Source organism: Rosa chinensis, chromosome 6 (genome assembly GCF_002994745.2).
Source record: "Rosa chinensis cultivar Old Blush chromosome 6, RchiOBHm-V2, whole genome shotgun sequence".
In the NCBI taxonomy this organism is placed as follows: Eukaryota; Viridiplantae; Streptophyta; class Magnoliopsida; order Rosales; family Rosaceae; genus Rosa; species Rosa chinensis.
In genome coordinates, this window is record NC_037093.1 from 19073624 (window position 1) to 19094181 (window position 20558).

The 20558-nt window shown below is 38.1% G+C and overlaps 2 protein-coding genes across 2 annotated transcripts; one reads left to right on the forward strand and one right to left on the reverse strand.

Moving 5' to 3' along the window:
* Positions 1-487: 487 nt before the first annotated feature.
* Positions 488-6183, forward strand: LOC112170278 (SWI/SNF complex subunit SWI3D). Its single transcript, XM_024307506.2, has 7 exons — positions 488-1097; positions 1347-1873; positions 2348-3010; positions 3699-3865; positions 3945-4579; positions 4843-5057; positions 5148-6183. The coding sequence occupies exons 1-7, from the start codon at positions 620-622 to the stop codon at positions 5511-5513; spliced, it is 3051 nt and encodes a 1016-aa protein (XP_024163274.1). The 5' UTR covers positions 488-619; the 3' UTR covers positions 5514-6183.
* Positions 6184-6751: 568 nt separating this feature from the next.
* LOC112173565 (organ-specific protein S2) lies at positions 6752-7833 on the reverse strand. The gene is made up of 2 exons (XM_024311214.2): positions 7737-7833; positions 6752-7398 (listed from the first exon to the last, which is right to left on the reverse strand). The coding sequence occupies exons 1-2, from the start codon at positions 7779-7781 to the stop codon at positions 6982-6984; spliced, it is 462 nt and encodes a 153-aa protein (XP_024166982.1). The 5' UTR covers positions 7782-7833; the 3' UTR covers positions 6752-6981.
* Between the last annotated feature and the right edge of the window lie 12725 nt (positions 7834-20558).

Sequence of the window (20558 nt, forward strand, 5' to 3'; positions counted from 1 at the left end):
TATATGGACTTGGCCATACGTTTCCTCATAAGATGCGGAGCTTTGACACAGAAATTTATTCACATAAGTGGAAGAATATTTCATCATTGTTTGTGAAAGCAAAGAACTCGAGCAAGAAAAAAAAGTTAATCCCCATTGAAGTCTTAACACAATACAATCGAGCAGGTTCACCCGTTTGGGTTGTTCAACATTAACTACATTCATTTCTAAAGAAAAGACTTGGATGATTAGAAATTTGACCATTTCTAATAAACCAGTTTTTGAAACCTCAGTGCAATCTTTCTTCATGTAGCCTACTTTCTTATACAGTAGCACTTAAACCTGAATGACTTATTGCCCATAGTTGCTACAGAGATAGACCCTTTGGTAATAGTTTTGGTTGGCTTCAGTTTGTTCTGCCCAAATATGCATATAAGCTTCTTATAGCGTGAAGCTGCTTATAAGCTTTTGCAAACACATACATATTGCGCATACTTTGAATTTAGGACAACACAAAGGTTTCGTCTCAGCTCTAGTCTATATAATAACTAAAAAGAACGAAAAAAAAAAATTACAGGTTCACCGTGAGAGGTAATGTTTTAAAAGAGAAAGTAACTGTGTCAGTGATGCAAGTCTGTATATGTTGCAAAGCCCAAACCCCGATCCGCATCCAAACCCATTCCCCCCATCCATGGAAGAAAAACGCGGAGACGCCGGAACTCAGCCTCCGGCTAATGCCGCCGACTCTCCGGCCTCCGAGCCTACTTCTTCGAGACGCCGCGCCGGAGGCCAGAAGCGAAAGGCCAGCAGCCTCGGCGGCTCCGGCTCTTCATCAACACCGTCGAAACGCTTGACTCGCGAGAAGGCTTCGCTTTCTCACCCTCCGATCCACAACGGCCCGTTGACGAGGGCCCGCCAGGGGCCCAATAACCATGCGTCGGCCTCAGCCGCGGCCGTGAAGCCTGCTGCTCAGACGAAGCGGCCGGAGCCGTCGTCGGTGGAGGCGGAGCGGGCTAAAAGGGAGAGCGAGTTGGAGGCTTTGGAGGCTTCTATGGAAGCTGAGTTTGAAGCCATTAGATCTCGCGATGCCAATGCTCATGTGGTTCCCAGTCATTGTGGTGAGAGAGACTATTTCCAAACCCTTGTTTCTGTTCAAATTTTTTGTTAGAATTGATAGAAATTTTGGATTTTTATGTTCTTGGTTTGAGATTTTGTGTAGTTTAGTTACTGAAAATGAGAGCATTGAGGTAAATATACAGGTGCTGAAGTAGTTTTTGCTTTTGAATTTAGAGGACAACTTTCGAATTCCTTTTTTCGGAACATTAATGTGAAACTGTTTTGATTGGGATCAATTATCTGGATTACAGGTTGGTTTTCATGGACAAAGGTTCACGCCATTGAGGAGCGTATGTTGCCGTCTTTCTTTAATGGGAAGTCTGATGCTCGAACTCCCGATACATACCTGGAGATACGCAATTGTATTATGAAAAAATTCCATGTTAATCCGGGAACATTGGTTGAACTGAAGGATATGTTGGAGCTTGAAGTCGGAGACTTCGATTCAAGACAAGAAGTAATGGAATTTTTGGACCACTGGGGTTTGATAAATTTCCACCCTTTCCCACCAACAGGTTCTACTGTTGCAAATGTCAACAGTGATGAGGTGACAGAAAGGGATTCTTTGGTAGATAAGTTGTATCACTTTGAAGCACTAGAATCACGATCATCAGTGGTTCCTAAGACTAACTTATTTACTCCAACTGTGCCATCTGGTCTGTTCCCAGAGTCTACATTTGCTGAAGAATTGGTGAGGCCTGAGGGGCCAGCTGTTGAGTACCATTGCAACTCTTGTTCAGCTGATTGCTCACGCAAACGCTACCATTGCCAGAAGCAGGTCGGTTCTTTCATACAATTCCTGATTTTTCATTGAATTTATAGAAAATACACATATTGCATTATCTTTGTATATATATGGATGTGGCATGTTAATTATAAAATGAAGAAAATATTACTGTTTATCATCAACATGAAGATTAGTTCAACCACTTGCATGTTATCAAAAGAAGTCATTTTACCATAACTTTTCAAGATTCTTATTTTTCTAGTGTGTGAACTATGTATTTGTCCAGATAAAAATTGTCAGATTCAGAATTGTTATACATCTTTAGGAGGTCAGCAGGATTTATTACCAGCTAGTAGTAATTTGATAATACTCCCTGGTGCTTATTCTTTGCTACTGTATTAGAGTAATTTACTTTTACTTGATGTCTGATGAAGTGGTTGTTATGGTTATACAATTATTAATTGCTGCAAATTTTAGTTACCTGGTTACGACTGTCCTGTTTACCATTTACATTCATTTCAACAGGCAGATTTTGATCTGTGCTCTGATTGCTTTAACAATGGGAAATTCGACTCGGGTATGTCTTCATCAGATTTTATTCTTATGGAGCCTGCTGAGGCTCCTGGGGTAAGTGGTGGGAAGTGGACAGATCAGGAGACCCTCCTTCTCCTTGAAGCATTAGAATTATATAAAGAAAACTGGAATGAGATTGCTGAACATGTTGCTACAAAAACAAAAGCTCAGTGTATATTGCACTTTGTTCAAATGCCAATTGAGGATACCTTCCTAGATCGTGATGATGATATTGATGCCATAGCCAAAGAAACTGCAGATCCAACTTCAACTAACAATGATTTATTGCCCCCCAAAGATGCCCCTGAAACAACAGAGAATAAGACAAGTGCTAATGAGAGTGACCCTCAAACTTCCCCGATGGAAATTTCAAAAGAAGAAGCAAGTGAGGTTAAAGTTGGGGAGGATACTTCAAGGCCAGAAGATGAAAATGAAGTCAAAGTTGGTCAGGACACCTCAAAGTTGGAAGATACTGGTGATTTGAAAATTGATCAGGAAACAGATGAGAACCTTGCATTGAAGGCTCTTAAAGAAGCCTTTGAAGTTGTTGGTTATCCTCAAACACCTGAAAGTCAACTCTCATTTGCAGATGTGGGAAACCCTGCCATGGCATTGGTAAGTTAATTACTTGTGGATATGGTGCATCAGCCCACGGGTTAGTGTGAGTCGGGCCTCGGATAAAAAAGTAACATAGAATTTTAGTTATGAATTCATATAAAACACTGAAATCTTGGACATCTAACAGTTCTGTATAAGCACCATCTTTAAAATATCTTAGTCTTCTGGTAGCCTGCTCTTGTTAGCCAACGATTGATGTAGCATCGAGGCACCCATTCTATTACAAATTTTGACAACCTGCATCTAAATCTTGTGCCTTTAGTGGGCCCCGTGTCTGGCGATTGCAATCTAATTTACCCTTTAAACTTTCCACTTTATGTGCGCTCAGAAATTTACTGCTGCTTACTGCCAGAATTTGAGATAACCATATTACTGAGTTTGTTAACCTTTCACCTTTGTCATGTAGAAAGAAGTATTTGAACTGATTTCGGGAGGGTGCTGCATAATTCTTTGTTCCTTCATCCCTGTTTAATGTATGTATGATGTGTGCATGCACGCATCTACAGTACTTAGGCCTTTATACATGCACGCATGCATCTACTTATGCTGTGTATTATGTCGGTACCAATACAATCTAGTCTAGTGGAGCCGTTACATGCTGTGGGGTTTAACAAAAGCATATAACCATACTTTGCCTTTAAGCTTGGCTAATGTGTCACTAATTATAGACTGAACTCTTTTACAGGCAGCATTCCTGGCACGGTTGGTGGGACCTGATCATGCCATTGCCTCGGCACATAATTCTTTGAAATCCATATCTGCAGATTCTGCTGGCATTGAGCTGGCTTCGAGGCACTGCTTTATTTTGGAAGATCCACCAAATGACAGAAAGGAACAAGCTAGTCATGATAGGTATGTTGATTTTCTGTGAGCAAATAATGTCTCCACCAGTTTCTGTGCATTCTATCTGATGCGATTGAGGGATTTGCAGTGTTGCTGCTGAAAGGGAAGTGCAGAGTGAGAAAGTCGATGAAGAAAATAGTCATAAAGAGGATAACTCCACCTCAGGTTTGGAAGATAGAGGTGTATCAAATGATAACAATGACAAGAAACTTGAAGAAGTTACTCCTGAAGAAAAGTCACAATCTACAAAAGAACAAGATGACAGGGTTTCTCATGAGGAAGTAGGAACTGATAAATTGAACAAGTCAAACAACTCAGAGTTACCAAATGACCAACCACCAACTTTGGGGGAGTCAGATAATTCAAAAGTTGAGACACCACCAAGTTCAGTAAAGGAGTCGGGAGAGGGAACTTCAGTAGGACAGCCTTCTGAAACCATAGAGACACCAATGGATGTGGATATGTCTGACTCCAATCCCTCAACGAAGACGGAGCCTCAGCAACCAGTTACATCAAATTCAGCTGAGGAACCTTCTCAGTCTACAGAGGCATCAAAAGAAGTGGATGTATCTAATGCTCTGCCTTCAGAAAGAGATGAGCCTCCACCACCAGTTACTGAAGAACCCCCTCAACCTACAGAAACATCAAAGGATGTTCTTATGGTGTGTGACTCTCAGCCCCCACAAGAGAATGAGCCTTCCCAACCAGTTGAAAACACTGCAAGTATATCTCTCTCTCTCTCTCTCTCTCTCTCTCTCTCTCTCTCTCTCTCTCTATGGTGTGTGTGTGTGTGTGAGCATGTTAAATTTGGTACAAATAAGAATCTGGGAAGCGGTTCTTATGCATGCCAGTTTTGCTTGGAATCATTAAAGGTGCAACAAATCAAGCCACAAAGAAGAAAAGCCTTTGTTCAACACATTCAATTTTTTGAATTAAAAGTTCAATGCCTGTGATTTACTAATTTCCTGTTTGTTTGCACTTTGCAGGTGAGGATCAGACTGATGATAGTAAACACGAGAAGCATGACTGTACAGACCCAAAAAATGATAAAAAGCAAGAGACAAAAGGCGAACAGAAGATTGATAAAATAAAGCAAGCTGCAGTTTCTGCAGTCTCAGCAGCTGCTGTGAAGGCAAAACTTCTAGCAGAACAGGAAGAAGATCAAATTCGACAGCTTGCAGCAATGCTGATAGAGAAGCAGGTCATCCCAATGCCATATTTTCTCCATACTGTTTGTTTGCTATTAATAACGTAAAGTTCTTACCATTTGGAGTTTTTGGTTCAACTGCAGTTGCATAAGTTGGAAGCCAAGTTAGGTTTCTTTCATGAGATGGAAAGTGTTGTGATGAGGGTAAAAGAGCAATTGGATAGGTCAAGACAGAAGCTCTACCATGAGCGGGCACAGATAATTGCTGCCCGACTTGGCTTACCAGGTTCCTCATCTAGAGGAATGCCATCTGCGATGCCTACCAATAGAATGGCCATGAATGCTGCAAACTCAGTTCCAAGGCCCCCACTTATGATGACCTCTCAAAGGCCACCCATGTCGAGACCCACAGGGGCGGTGGCTTCGACCCCTTTAAACCAATTTTCGTCCTCAGGAAGTGCGATTCGGCCTCCCAGTCAGGACAGCCTTTCTTCTATTGGGACAAAGTAAATTTCACAAGAGAACATGTGAATAAATGTTGATCCTTTCTTATATATCGGTCATCAACCATCCATTTTACCATGTGAGTTATTCAAGTTTGGCAGATTCTTGGTTGCTATTTTGGGAGTTCAAAATTCTGTCACGACAGAATATAACCTGTCCATGTTCCCAATGTTACCACTGATAAAACCAGACACAAGGGGCTCTCAGAGATATTATGAATGTGCTCTGCTGTCTTGCTGCAAGGCGTGTCATGAAGTTTTGGTTGATTTGATGATATGGGAAGTGGCCTATCTATAAACTTTATTTGAGGCTCTCAAAAGCTAATCCGTCCAGTTCCATGACCAATGATTACCTTGTAATATGAGACTGAGGCGAAGGCACAGGCAGCATCTTCTCTACCAGACAGGACTCACCGGATGTTCCCTACAATATAACCTTTTTAAGCTTCTATTTGAAGCAGTGCTCTCAAGTCGTGTCCACTTGAATTTAGCTGCTGTAACTTTTCATGAGGTGATGTTAACTCGAGTTGTATCATATTTTATTCAGTAAGAATTACTATATTGTACCTCAAACAGCTTAGAGATTCAAATTAGTGCGTGGGATGTCATCAGGTCTAATGTTGGATTGAGTTCATTTAGCTCATATGACTTTATTATATAGAATCAGCTTCAATGCAGAGTCTACAAAATTTGCCCCTGGATTGAGCAAGAGTGAATTTATCAATTCTAACAACAGACCCCAAAATATTACCAATTCTGTTCAATGTGTATTCCTTGAAATATCTCACAGGTACCCAGAATTCTAACCCAGACAGCCATTCTATTAATTTTATCACTGAAAGGACCAAGGTCTAGGCACTAAAGTGGGTTCAGTAGCCGAGCAGCACAAGTGTTCGATTTAGCAAGCAAATCAGGAATTGAGAAATCAGATTCAGTAGCAGTAACTTAACTGCTTGGAGCTCAGTACGAATACGCTTAAAAGAAGAAGATGATTCATCTCTGCCACTCCCCGTTGGGAGGGCGAAGAAGGTGAAAACAGGAGAGTATGCCGTCACCACGGCGTCAAGATATTGATCAGAATGCCACTACCAGTGACCGGATTGCAGTAGAAATGGCAAGGTATTGATAATGGAGGTTGCTTTTTCGCCCGCGCGTGAAGCGGTCTAAGAAAGCAGAGCGGATGCTTGTAAGTGCATGTAACTGTTTTGAACTTGAGCATCTTTTTCGTATTATACGGATCAATAATAACAATTCACAATAACCAGATACGTACTATTCACGAATTGCATTCAGGGATGAAACAACTTATTTAACTTCTTACAGGATTGCATCACACGTACATATCCTGAAGCTTACAGTTACTCGACTTGAAATATCAAACAATCAAACCACATATATCTTACAATCATAATCATAAAAACTTATTTAAAAACAGCACCATAATTGCACCAGTATTTCATCACCTCTCATTTTCCTCAGTCATTGTACACAGAAATATTTGGCCTTGGCTCAAAATCTTCTTCAAATGCATGCCTTTTGGCTTTGACTTCAAATGGCAGCTTATCTTTAGGACCTTTATCCTTAGGGTGCATGTTACCTATGGCCTTAGACTCTAGCTCGTCTTTAAGAGTTCTGGACTCTGTTACTTCACTGTCACCATGGTAAATTGTGACATCAGGTCTCGGTTCAAACTCGACAATCTCAAATTCACTGTTAGGTTTCCCATTTTCATTGCAGTTGGTTTTCTCAGCCTTATCATCAGATAGATCAGCATTGTTAAGCTCAACCTGTTCTTTTACGAGCTTCCATGAGTCTGCTGGCATGGGTTGCTTTTCAATGGAATTTTTCATGTAGCCTCCTGCACCTATTCTTGAATGTACAGTTGTAGTGAACTGCTCCACAACGTAGGAAAAGTTCACAAGATCAAATCGAAATCTTAGAGAGATTATATTATTTTTAAAACCTAGTATTTTTATTTAAGTAAATGTTCTTTTCACCAACAGTTTAGTTTATTAATAGCATTACATATGATATGTAATCCTGGGGCTAGGTTCCAACCCTTTTCAAAAAAAAAAAAAAACTTCATGCAAATACAATGTAATTAAGATTTTAGCCTATGATTAGGTCGTTTTTCCCATCTTTCAAGTTCTTGACAAGAAATAACAATACATATCAAGCTTAAAATCATATATTATTTAAATGGAAAGATACTTAAGATAGAAATTCTCACCAAAAGAAGTGAGAGGAGAGCTATGATGGCATAAAGGGAGTTCATGACTGCAATGCTATGCAAGAAGCCTTCCTTCGATATTGCAATGATACGTAAATTCAGATTATTTATAGATAAATTAGTAGGAGAATAAATCTCTTCATATAATCATGTTGGGTGTGCCAATGAATTAAATTATATGCACTTATTGATAAGAAAACAAATGATGAATAGAATAAGGTAATCCCAACCAGGCAATGAGTATGCATGGTTTATTATATTATACTACAAGTAGCACAAAATATCAAAGCATCCAATTTCTTAATCCGTATGTGGAACTGACATGCATTATCTTATAAACTCCACCAATCCAAAACATGTTTTAAAATTGGAAAGATATCATCTTATATAGCAATCCAAAATATAGTGGCCGGATGTCTACTAACAACCAAGATGTTTCGCTAGCTAATTTTGACGAGAAAATATAATCAATAAATTAAACCTAAATATTTAAAGATATTAAAATATCGACTCCTCTTTTATTTCATTTATCCATCATTAAAATTGAATTTCTTGCCGAAGAAACAAGTACCTTTCCAAGCCAATTATATTAAAACAATTGGGCTTTTTTTTCACTTTTGTATATGGTTTTTGCTAATAAAGCATCAAATTTCTTGACTGTCTAGTCTCCAAAGTATTTGTTGCATTGCCTAATATGTTTCATGTGGGTTGTCATTGTCTGATTGTCAAGAATTTATAAATAGGAGATCTGCTCCAATCGTGAAGGATCGATGGTGATTTTTTGTTTCCATGCAAATAATGGCGATAAAGATGTCACCCACTGATGTATTATTTAAGGCAAGAGTTGTTTCCAAGTGATATGGATGATTGTTTGTGACTTATTTCTTTCAAATACAAGTTAATTTGCAATTAGAATAAAGGGTTATTATTATAGCTAGTACCTTAATTTATTCTCTATCTTATCGATAATATTTGAACTTTAATTTGGATTACAATCAATATTTGATTTGGAGTGTCTTTGTCACACTTGGTTTGCGGTAGGGCTCGTCAACGGGCCGGGCCGGGCTTTATTATATTTTTAAATAATGGCAGGCCGGGTTTTATTGTAAATCGAAGGATCCAAGCCCGTCCATATAAAGCGGGCCTTGCGGGATTTTTCGGGACGGGGCTTGTGGGCTTTATTTATAATAAATATTTAAAGACACTAATTTTTTTATAAATCTATATTTATATATCATACATTCCAAAGAGCAACCTCCACCAATTCAAAGAAAATGAGAAAACCGAACGTTGGATGTGCTTATTACAATAAATTATGCGTATGGTTAAAAATTTAGTCAATTTCACCATAATTTCGAACCCGATCGGATTGGTCAACCGTAATTATTTGTATGTTTTCTTGGTTGACCGATTGCGTGAAGACCGCGAAACGTGCTTATTTTTTTACATCATGTTTGTAAATATTTCATCGATGGATGTGTATGGACATAAGATAAAAATTTCAATTTTAATTACAAATACGTTGGTCTATAGCAATTTGCCTCCTAAAGTTGCATAACTTATACATTGCATTTAAATTGTTGAGATTCATTCTAAAGCAAACATGAAGTGGAAAATGAATTTGGAGAAACCAACCACTCGATGGAAAGATTGTAATATTTTATGGTGGTTGTAAAAATTTCAGCCAATTTGGTTCTCGTTTCGAATTCGATCAACTAGGTCAAACTTAGTTACTCTTATAAACCTATATTTATATATCATACAGTCTAAAGAGCAACCTCTATCAATTCAAAGAAAATGGAAAACCAACCGTTGGATATGATTATTACAATAAATTATGAGTGTGGTAAAAAATTTAGCCAATTTCACCATATTTTCAATCTGATCGAACTGGTTAACCGTCGTCACTTGTATGTCTTCTTAGTTGACCGATGGCATGACGACTGCGAAACGTGCTTATTTTTTCACATCATATCTGTAAATATTCCATAGATGGATGTGAGTGAACATAAGATAAAAACTTCAATTTTAATTACAAAGACGTTGACCTATTCCAATTTGCCTCATAAAGTTGTATTGATTTATACATTGCATTTAAATTGTTGAGGTTCATTCTAAAACAACCATGCAATGGAAAATGAATTCGGATAAACCAACCGCTCGATGGAGAGATTGTAATGTTTTATGATGGTTGTAGAAAATCCAGCCAATTTGGTTCTCGTTTATAATTTGATCAGCTAGGTCAAACTTAGTTACTCTTATAAACCTATATTTATATATCATACACTCCAAAGGGCAACCTCTATCAATTCAAATGAAATGGAAAAACCGACCGTTGGATGAGATTATTATAATAAATTATAAGTGTGGTAAAAAAATTTGCTAATTTCACCCTATTTTCGAATCTGATCGAATCGGTCAACCGTAGTCATGACATGAAGAATATATATGCACATATTCTATATAGAAGCACATATTCTATACTTCTATATAGATAAAATCTTCAGAAACAAGACACATGGGGCTTTCCGTGCATATAGGGTACAGCTCCTAATTCTATCCGAGCAGTTCCCAGTAATTCAGCGAAGTTCGGTTCTAGACATGAACTTGTAAAAGATGTTGCAGATTCCCGTCTAAACAGAACTGTTTTCAATTAAATTGCTATAACTCCTTCTAGAAAAGTCGGAATCGCAAACCGTAAAATTTTCCAGAAACTAGACACATGGGGCTTTCCGTGCATATAGGGTACAGCTCTTAATTCCATCCGAGAAGTTCCCAGTAATTCAGTGAAGTTAGGTGTTCTGCACAACAGTTTCTGTGTTGCAGATTCTCGTTCAAGCTGAACTGCCTTCACTTAAATTGCCATAACTCCTTCTAGAAAAGCTGGAATCACAAATCGTAAAATTCTTCAGAAATTAGACACATGGAGATTTCCGTGCATATATGGTACAACTCTTAATTCCATCCTACCAGTTCCCAGTAATTCAGTGAAATTAGGTGTTCTGCACAACAGTTTCTGTGTTGCAGATTCTCGTTCAAGCTGAACTGCCTTCACTTAAATTGCCATAACCCCTTCTAGAAAAGTCGGAATCACAAACTGTAAAATTCTTCAGAAACTAGACACATAGGGATTTCCGTGCATATAGGGTACAGCTCCTAATTCCATCCGAGAAATTCCCATTAATTCAGCGAAATTAGGTGTTCTGTACAACAATTTCTGTGTTATTTATATAATATTTTTTGTTTGTAGGCTTTTACGGGCAGGGCCTAAGGGGCTTTTGGCTGGCTAGGCCTATGGGCCGGTCCGGGTTTCAAACCCCTAAACCAAGCCCAGCCCTCTACCCACCGGGCTGGGCCTATGGCGGGCTTTTTGAATGGCCGGGCCGACTGGCCTCCATCGGCCCACTTGATCCGCGGGCTTTTTGATGAGGCCTAGTTAGCGGTTGCATGGCAAGGTAATATTTGGTGATTTCAGACAACTTGCATGCAACAATCTTTTTTTTTTTTTTTTTTTTTTTTTTTTTTTTTGCCAAACTTAAAGCCGGTAGGTGATGTCCTAGATGAATTTGGCCCTTAGGATTTTGCTGACATAGATATGGCCACTGATGTAACCTAATGCGGTGGGGGTTACTAGAGTTAAAAGTTAGATTTGGTGGAATGGCTCTGCACTAGTTTGTGTATACCCATACTCGCTCATTCTTCACCGTCTTTCAATATTTATAAATTATAAATCAGGTCGACCAGATTCAATCTGGATATGCATCGTCCCTCTTTGATGCGATGGTTCAGCTACAATGGTGTAGGTTGGTGTTTTGATGGTAGGGTGACTATGTTTTTGATGTCAGGATCTGCTCAGCCTTGGATCCACAAAATTAAATCACCTGTTGGATATATATATATATATATATATAGAACTTTGCTCAGGTGCGGATATCCGCACCGAAACAAAAAGGTACGGATTTGCCATTTTTTCTCACTTTCCGATCATATTTTCACATCTTAACCTTTCAATTTTTAGTTCCTAATGTATAGATCATCTCTACAAAATTTCAGCCAATTTGGTAATCGTTAAGGCATCCAAAACTGCAATTTACACGAACGGACCGAATCTGTCTAACCGGAACCGTTCGTATTTATAATGGTAAATTGCAGTTTTGGATGCCTTAACGATCACCAAATTGGCTGAAATTTTGCAGAGATGATCTATACATTAGGAACTAAAAACTGAACGGCTAAGATGTGAAAATATAATCGAAAAGTGGAGAAAAACTGGAAATCCGCACCGAAGCAAAAAGTGCGGATGTCCGCACCCAAGAAGGGCTGTATATATATATATATATATATATATAAGAAGGGCTGTATATATATATATATATATATATATATATATATATATAGCGCTTCTCCACTGCGGACGTCCGCAATTTTTCTTAGGTACGGATTTTAGGTTTTGACCCACTTTTTGATCATATTTTGACATCTTAACCGTTCAATTTTTAGGTCCTAATGTATAGATCACCTCTGCAAAATTTCAGCCAAATTGATGGTCGTTAAGGCATTGATAACTGCTTTAAAGCTAGTACGGTTCAGGTTAGACAGATTTAGTTCGTCCATTAGTTTAAGCGAGTTAGAGACCTTAAAAACCATCAATTTGGCTGAAATTTTACAGAGATGATCTATATATTAGTACCTAAAAACTGAATGGTTGAGATATGGATATGCGACCGAAAAGTTACCCTAAACCCTAACCTCGCTCTAGATAGGATCTATATATATTTGTGCCCTAAAACATGAAAATTACTTGTCCTAAAAGTACAATTTAGTGTTGACTAATCTAATTTCAAGTTTTGTAGAAAATCTTGTCAAGAGGACGAAAAAAGTGAAATTCCGGTGAATTTTATATGCACCACCACTTTTGGCGGCACAAGTACTTCATGAAGCAATCCCAAAAAAATAGGAGTTTAAATGGAGCAATGAAGCCATGGACCATGAATTACTAATTCAAAGGACTAATTTTGATCACTCCTTTGGCCGTAAATTACAAGGGAAGTCCACGGAAATCGTTATGCAAAACATTTGTTGCAAAGCAGGAAACTGCATTTCAGAATCAACTTGTCGGGAATAGTTTTGGAGAGTTTTTCTTACAACCTTCCAAGTAGACTCTTATAGAAAGGGCCAGCATTCCTTAAAGATATTATATTGTAGTACAGCATGAGCCCAATATCTGGTCATAAACGTCATCAAGGCAGCTGAAATTAATGCTTAAAATAGGTTTCCTGAGAAGACATAAACTGTCAGATTTTCATGAAGCTTTTTAGGAGATCTTTTCTGGCAACTTACTTGGATTTTTTCTCGATGGCTTTGATCATTATAGAAGAGATGATGTTATAGAGTATATAGGAGTCAAGAAACATCCAGAAACATGCCAATACCAGGTCAAACCTAGTCCAAGAATGAAGCTTCAGAAGTAGAAAACGAATCCTAGTCGAATAAGGGTAACTTGACCGAGAATCCATTTTTGGACGGCTTTGTTGTGCCCAAATTTTATATATATATATATATATATATATATATATGTATATATATATATAAAATGGGGGCAGAACTCAGAAGGCCCAGAAAGAAAGAAAAAAAGTTTTATCAGGGCAATACGGGGATATTGAGGGGCAATAGAAGTTTGTTAAAGGTCTATTGGGGGGGGGGGGGCGGCAATAGACATTTTGAATTGATATAATCTGTTTGTATTTTTTCTTTAATCAAAGTTTATTTGTCTAAATTTAGAGAGATTAGTTTCCATTTTGGTGACTGAAAGCTCTATTGGGTGGCAATAGACGTCTATTAGGAGGCACTAAGCCTTTTTGGCGACCTATGAGATCTATGACGATCTCTTTGGGGACCTCCGGTGAGTTTTTCAGATAAGTTCGGTGGGCAGCGGCAGGTGACCGGATTCCAGCGATCGGTGACCAAAATCCTGCTACCGGTGACGGGGCTCCGGCGAAGTCGCCTATGGTTTCTCTCTCTTCCATTCTCTCTCTCTCTCTCTCTCTCTCTCTCTCTCTCTCTCTCTCTGTGTAATAAAGGGGTAAGGGTAAAATAGTCTAAAAAAAACAAAAAACAAAACAAAAAAACTTTATGAGATATTAAGGAAGACATTCTTAGAGTGTTTTGGGTAAAGGGGGAATTAAAAAAACTTAATAGGGCAAGTAGGAAAAAAAATCCCTAGAATTAGAGTAAATGGACAAAATCCCTAATATTAAAGTACTTAGAGACTTTTGAGAGACAAAATTTAGGATTGGCCAAGCTAGGCCTGGGCACGGTCCCAGACCGACACCATTTTTCCCAGGACCGAGATCACTTAACTCAGGTCGGGCCTTCACTTTTAGAGAGCAGGGACCGGACTGAGCCCAGACCACCACTGAACGGGCCGGTCCAAGTGGGCTTTCAGTCCTCAATATGTCAACTGAAACAAAGTGCAAATTGGAAGTCTACAAATCTGAAAACTGAAATTGCTGGAATTCTGGAAACAGAGAGCTACCACAAACTGAAAAACCAACTTCTGCAGTTCTACTCTTCTACGGTTCTACTCTTGTATAAGTCTATAACATCACAAATTCATTGCAACCAACTCATCCAGTGATCCAACAATCAACATAAATACATAACCAAGTCAACCAAACTGTCCAACTGATCATCCAACTATCCAAGATTCAAAGTAAACTGTCCAACGAAGTAAACCAGTAATAAACTCATCCAAATGACCAAATGAACATGGATACAAATATTTAACAGCAAATACAAGTTTATAACGGTGAACTGATGCAAATGACCAAATGAACATTAACATGAAACTGTGAACCAAAGCATTAAGCATATGCTTAGCTCATCCAAGTATCTAACATAATTTGCAACTGTGAACCAAAGCATTAAGCATAAACTCATCCAACATTCCAACATAAATTTGCAACTGTGAACCAAAGCATAAACGCATCCAAATGACCAAAGCATTACACAAAGTCATAAATAATAATTGAGTCTAAATCTGAAGAATTACAACTGTGAACTGTCTGCAATTCTGCATTTTGAAATCAACAAAAGTAGAAAATTGAAATGATGAAAATTAAGTGATCAACTGCATATAAAGATTGCACTGTGAAACTGTAAAAGTCTTGCTAATGCCTGCTGGTTGGCTTTCTGACTAGCTTCTGACTCAAACAGATTCCAATTTACAAATTTGCAGTTCATTTTTTCCCTACACAACACAAACATAAATGATAAATCTGTATTACACACTAACACATTTTACAAATTCAAACATTCACACAATCTCCAATCTATATATTCTTTACCTTTAGATTTCTTTGATGGAGTCAGTTTACCAGCTCTAGACTTTGAAGAAGCTACAGTAGTGCTTGTCTTGGAAGCTTTTGCTTTTGCAGACTTTGAGGTTCCACCTTCACTTGCTGGAACAGCTTCAATTTGTTCTGCCACTTGGTTTCCCTTGTCTGCTATTACATCTATAGAAAACAATAATGTTCAACCTCAGTCATCAAAAAAAGTTAGAAACAAGTGAAAGTTTGAACCTGTGAAACATTGAAACAAATATACAAGTACATCTTTCCATTTTTTCATAGAATTCAAGCTCTTCTATGCTTGGATAATATTCAATTTCAGATTGATTTTTTTCCTTATCCAATTTTGCAAACAAATTAATGCTTCCACACTTTTAGGAGTTAAAGAACTCCTAAAAGGGTCAATCACTCTTCCTCATGTACTGAAGCAAGACTCAGATGCAACTGTGCTGACTTGGATTGCAAGTAAATCCCTTGCAACAGCTGCAAGGTTTGGATATTTGCAGCCATTCATCTTCCTCCATGTAAGCAGCTGTTAATCTTCATTTTCTTTGGGCTTCTCCATTGGATCAAGGAGGTACTATCCACTTCACTCTCCACCACCACAACTTCTTCAGATTCTGCTAGGGCTTGCTGCCACCCTTTTAACATCTCAACCATTTTCCCAATCATTTTTTTCTTGTTCTTGGACTTGGAAGATGTGGTTGTAGCTTGTGTACTAGTGGAAACCACACAACTTGTTGCACTGCTGCTTTTACTCTTCGCAGAGGCATTGCTTGAGTTTGCATACAGAGCAGTCAAGGACAGCAACAACTCTTTCACTTCATTGTACTTTGCTTTCACTGTTTTGACATCGTAACTTAGCATTTCAGTACAAATATGACTTATATTCTTCAACTTGAACCTGGGATCCAAGACTAGGGCCACTAATAACAGTTGATTCATATCATCGATGCTTCCAAAATACTTCTGAATTTTTGTTCTCATCTTCACTGCCATGTCAACCATTCATTATTTTTTCAGTTTCACTTCCATCACTCATCTCAGGCTGCACAAAAAGGGTATCAATCTCAGCTTGTATTGCCACAATGTCGTGAAAAGCCTTATGAGCAGTGGGGTTTTTGGTTGCACTAATTCTCATTTTGACATCATAAAAAACCCTCAAGAACTTGACAAAAATTTCAACTTTATCCCAATCTGCATCAATAGGTGGCCCCACTCTTTTTCTTGCAGTTTTCGATTTTTTTTTAACTGAAATTTCAATGTCTGCTTCCTCCTCAAGCTCGTCATCATCATCGAAGTAGCCCAAGTACTTCTGGTCCTCCTCCTCAGCCAACCTATCAAAAGCTGGCCTCACCTCTAAAGTCGTGTCAATCATGAGAAATGTGGAATTCCATCTTGTTGGAACATCTAACACAGGAATTCTTTGACATTCCGGTGTCTCCTTTTCAACGCATAGCTTAAAGCAGTCTAATCTGCTTGAACTGCTTCTAATATATTTCACGGCATTTCTAATTTCTGCATAGCTTTTATCCATTATATGCAGTCCAGCCCTCACTATAATGTTCAAGATGTGAGCCAAACACCTCACATGCATGAACTTGCCACCAAAAATTGGGGGGTTCTTCCATCCTGCCATTTTCCTTCTCAAATAATCAATTGCAACCTTATTTGCACTAGCTTTATCAACAGACACAGTCAAAACCTTATCTATCTTCCACTACACCAAATAAGTTTCTAACAGCTTTCCTATTGTTGTGCCTTTGTGATTGGGAATCACACAAAAATTGAGGATTCTCTTGTGCAATTTCCAACCATGATCTATGAAGTGTGCTGTTAACACCATGTAGTTGATGTTATGCACATATGTCCAAGTATCTGTAGTTAAACACACTCTATGGCCACTTAAATGCATCCTAAACTCCTCTTTCTTCCTCTCATACATCTCCAAGAAGCATCTTACTATTTTTCTCCTAGAAGGCACCTCAAATCGAGGAATAGCTACCTTGCAGAACCACCTAAACCCCTCATTCTCAATATGGCTAAATGGTAGTTCATCTATAACTATCATTTCACAAGTAGCTTGGACACAAGCTTCTTGTGACCAGCCTTTGCTAACATTTAAGGTAGGTTCAGTTTGTCCATTACTAATCAACACCTGCTGAGTTTCTTCTAAATTCTCCCTACCAGGATACTTCTTACACATTTTTTCTACATGTCTACGCAAAGTACTGGTACCATTAAAAGAAGAATCAGCAGCAAGGTTAGTGCCACGATACCTGCACTTTGCCCGTTTCTCAAATCGTACTTGCTCTTTCTTCCCATCAACATCTTTGAAGAATGGACTATCATATTTATCATAATGCTCCCACACCCATGACCTTTGGACCTTCTTCGTTTGCCTTTCTCTTTTTCTTTTTTCAGCTCACCCCGGGATGATTGAGTTGGTGCTGCGTCTGCTGGAGTTGGTGCTGCATCTGCTGGAGTTGGTTCACTTGGTTCCTTATTCTCACCTTGTTGTGAGACAGCAACAATCTCGTTCCCATTTCCTTTCTCAACTTCAGCTTCTAGATTGACCTGACATTGAGAATTCGATGGAGCTTTAGAACTTACAGGTGAATGAGATGATGATGGAGCCGATTTTGAGTGGCTTGAATTCGATGATGTTGCCATCGAGAGGTAGAGTCAGAGTCTCGGAGATGAAGAGAGGTAGACTTGGGGACTCGGGGTTGGAGGCTGGAAACCTAATTTTTGGTTGGAGATGAAGAGAGGTAGAGTCAGGGTCGAGAGGCTGCAAGCCTGCAATTGGGATGCTCTTAGGGTAAATGCTGATTTGGGATTGTCTTAGGTTAGCTGTGGTCATGTCTATAGTAAGAGTATGGACTCTGAAAACTGACCAATAATGGGGAAACAAGTGTATTGCTCGGTCTTTTCGGTCCAAGAAGTCTTCGCAATTCATGAACCGGGACCGGCCCTGCAGAAATAAATCCTAGGACCGAACTAGCCGAGAAAGCAGTGATATATTGAGAAAAGCCCAGACCGAAGCGGCCAGTCTGAGCAGGGTCGGTCCTGTTTTCCAGGTTTTCGGTCATTTGTGCCCAGGCCTAGGCCAAGCAATAGTTAGTTCCCATACTAGTAGGCCCAAAAAACGTTTGAGAAGGGTTTAATCTCTAGTCTTTACTATCATAAAGGCATAAATGGAGCCACTCTTTTAGTGTTAAAGGGCTTCACAAAATTTTGAAATGCTCATAATACCTTTACATAACATAATTATCAAAGTAAGCCAATAAAATATAAAAGATTGAATTCACCATCAGTGCCTCAACTCTTTTGCCCCGCTCAGTTTGATACCTGATTTTCAAAAACGATCAAAGTCATACCTGGACTCAAATTTTACTATCGACGACATACTTTTGTTAGTCTTCCATCAATGGTCCGTTAAATACAAGGGTATATTAGATAATTCACTTCTTTTATTAATGAATTGACCTATATATCCTTCTGATTCTTTATTTATATATTTTTTATTTAATTAAGTGATTCTTTAAAATTTGTCTCTCTTCTCCCTCTTCTTCTTCAACCAGAATCAGATCGAAATTGAAAAATTTAAGAGAAAACCCACACCAAACCGACCGGCTTTTCAAGTTTTCGGTCTTTTTTTCTCTCTTATCGAAATGTCAAATAATTGAAAGAAAAACCGGACCAAACTGGCCTAATTTTTTTCAGGTTGACAGCCTTTTTTGCTAAGTCGTGTCCAATAGATATTTGGATAAAGAACATGTAGAGCAACTAACAAAAAGAAGGCGTAGAACTTAGTTGTATTTACACCATTAATTTTCAAAAACAATGAATTGGTATTTATGGATAGTTTATAAATAAAAACTAGTCATTCTCCATACATGCTCTGCATGTGAAGTATTTTTTTTTCTTCAGAAAATAAAAAAGAAAATGGTTATTTCAAAGACAAGATAGTGGGAGAGAAAAGTGAGTTGTGAGTTTTTTTTTTATAATAAAAATAGATTTTGTAAATGTCATAATTATCCTTGTAATTTAATTAATTATAATAAAAAAATTAATCTTTTAGGGTCATTTTCGTCAAAATTTTTTATTTTGGCTAAAAATTCTCTTCTCTTAATAATAATAGTATAGATAATTTAAAGAATGCACAAGTGCCTGTTAATAACAACACCCACAAAACACTCAACACTGTAAAACCATTCGAACAACAGAAGAAGAATTTGACCAAATCAGGTTTGATTTTCAAGTTTCCGGCCTTTTTTGTCAACCCCTATTCGAAAGTGTTCAATGGATACTTGGTTTAGCAAAGACTATAAATTTATTGACCAGTTGGCAAAAAAAAAAAAGGATTTTGCCCCATTTTTAGGGATTTTTTTCCCACTTACCCTATTAAGCTTTTTTAATTCCCTCATACCCAAAACACTCTAAGGAAGTCTTCCCTAATACCCCATTAAATTTTTTTTTAAAGACTATTTTACCCTCATCCCTTTGTTACTTAGAGAGATAGAGAGAAAGAGAGAGAGAGAGAGAGAGAGAGAGTAAATGAAAGCAAGGGCATAGCCAATGTAGGGCGAGAAGGGTCAGATGACCCCTCTCAACTTTTCAAAACTATTCCTGATTGGCTTAAATTTAAGCATCTTTGATATAAAACTAAACCTGATTGGCTGAGATTTTGGATTTTAGTGGACCTTTTGTGAGAAGATCGGCTCATTGGTCTAGCTGAACTGTGGGCCCACTTTCTTATGATCAGCTTCACAAATTTTAATACATTTATTCTCCAACAAAGTCTTCTTTGTATCAAGACTAACTTACCTTATTCGAAAAAAGAAAAAAAAAAAAAAAAAAAAAAAAAGCTTTCATAATAGACTGAGTACAATAACACATTAGACTACTCTTTTTCTTATATTTTTACTAGGCATCTCAAAAAATTTTGGGATAAATCAATTCAATTAATGTAATATATTCATCTTTTAAATTGAAGCTATTTTGGTGGACAATTGTAACTAAATGAAGTATTAATTATCTGATAATTCTTTAACATATAAGGTAATCTGGCTATTAAAATTTTGACCCTCAATATAATTTCTAGCTACGCCACTGAATGGAAGAGAGAGAAACCATGAGAGACTTCGCCAAAGCCCCGTCACCGGTCACCGAATTCCGGTCACCGGCTACGCGCCCACTGGACTTTTCTGAAAACATCTCCGGATGTCTCCAAAGAGGTCGTTGGATATCTCATAGGTAGCCGGAAAGGTTTATTGCCCCAATAGACATCTACTGCCCCCCTAATAGACGTTTATTGCCTCCCAATAGAGGGGCAATAAACCTCTATTGCCCTTAATAGACGTCTATTGGAGGGCAATAAAGGTTTATGAAACTTTGCCGGAAATCTCCAAAAAGGTTGTTGTAGATCTCATATGAGACCGGAGAGGTTTACTGCCCCCAATAGATGTCT

Bases quoted from the DNA above. Each gene is read 5' to 3' on its own strand.
- LOC112170278 (XM_024307506.2), top strand. From the start codon at position 620: ATGTTGCAAAGCCCAAACCCCGATCCGCATCCAAACCCATTCCCCCCA. The intron at 1,874-2,347 runs GTCGGTTCTTTC...TCATTTCAACAG, and splicing joins GCTACCATTGCCAGAAGCAG to GCAGATTTTGATCTGTGCTC. The intron at 5,058-5,147 runs GTCATCCCAATG...GTTCAACTGCAG, and splicing joins CAATGCTGATAGAGAAGCAG to TTGCATAAGTTGGAAGCCAA.
- LOC112173565 (XM_024311214.2), bottom strand. From the start codon at position 7,781: ATGAACTCCCTTTATGCCATCATAGCTCTCCTCTCACTTCTTTTG. The intron at 7,399-7,736 runs GTGAGAATTTCT...GTTGTGGAGCAG, and splicing joins CTCTCCTCTCACTTCTTTTG to TTCACTACAACTGTACATTC.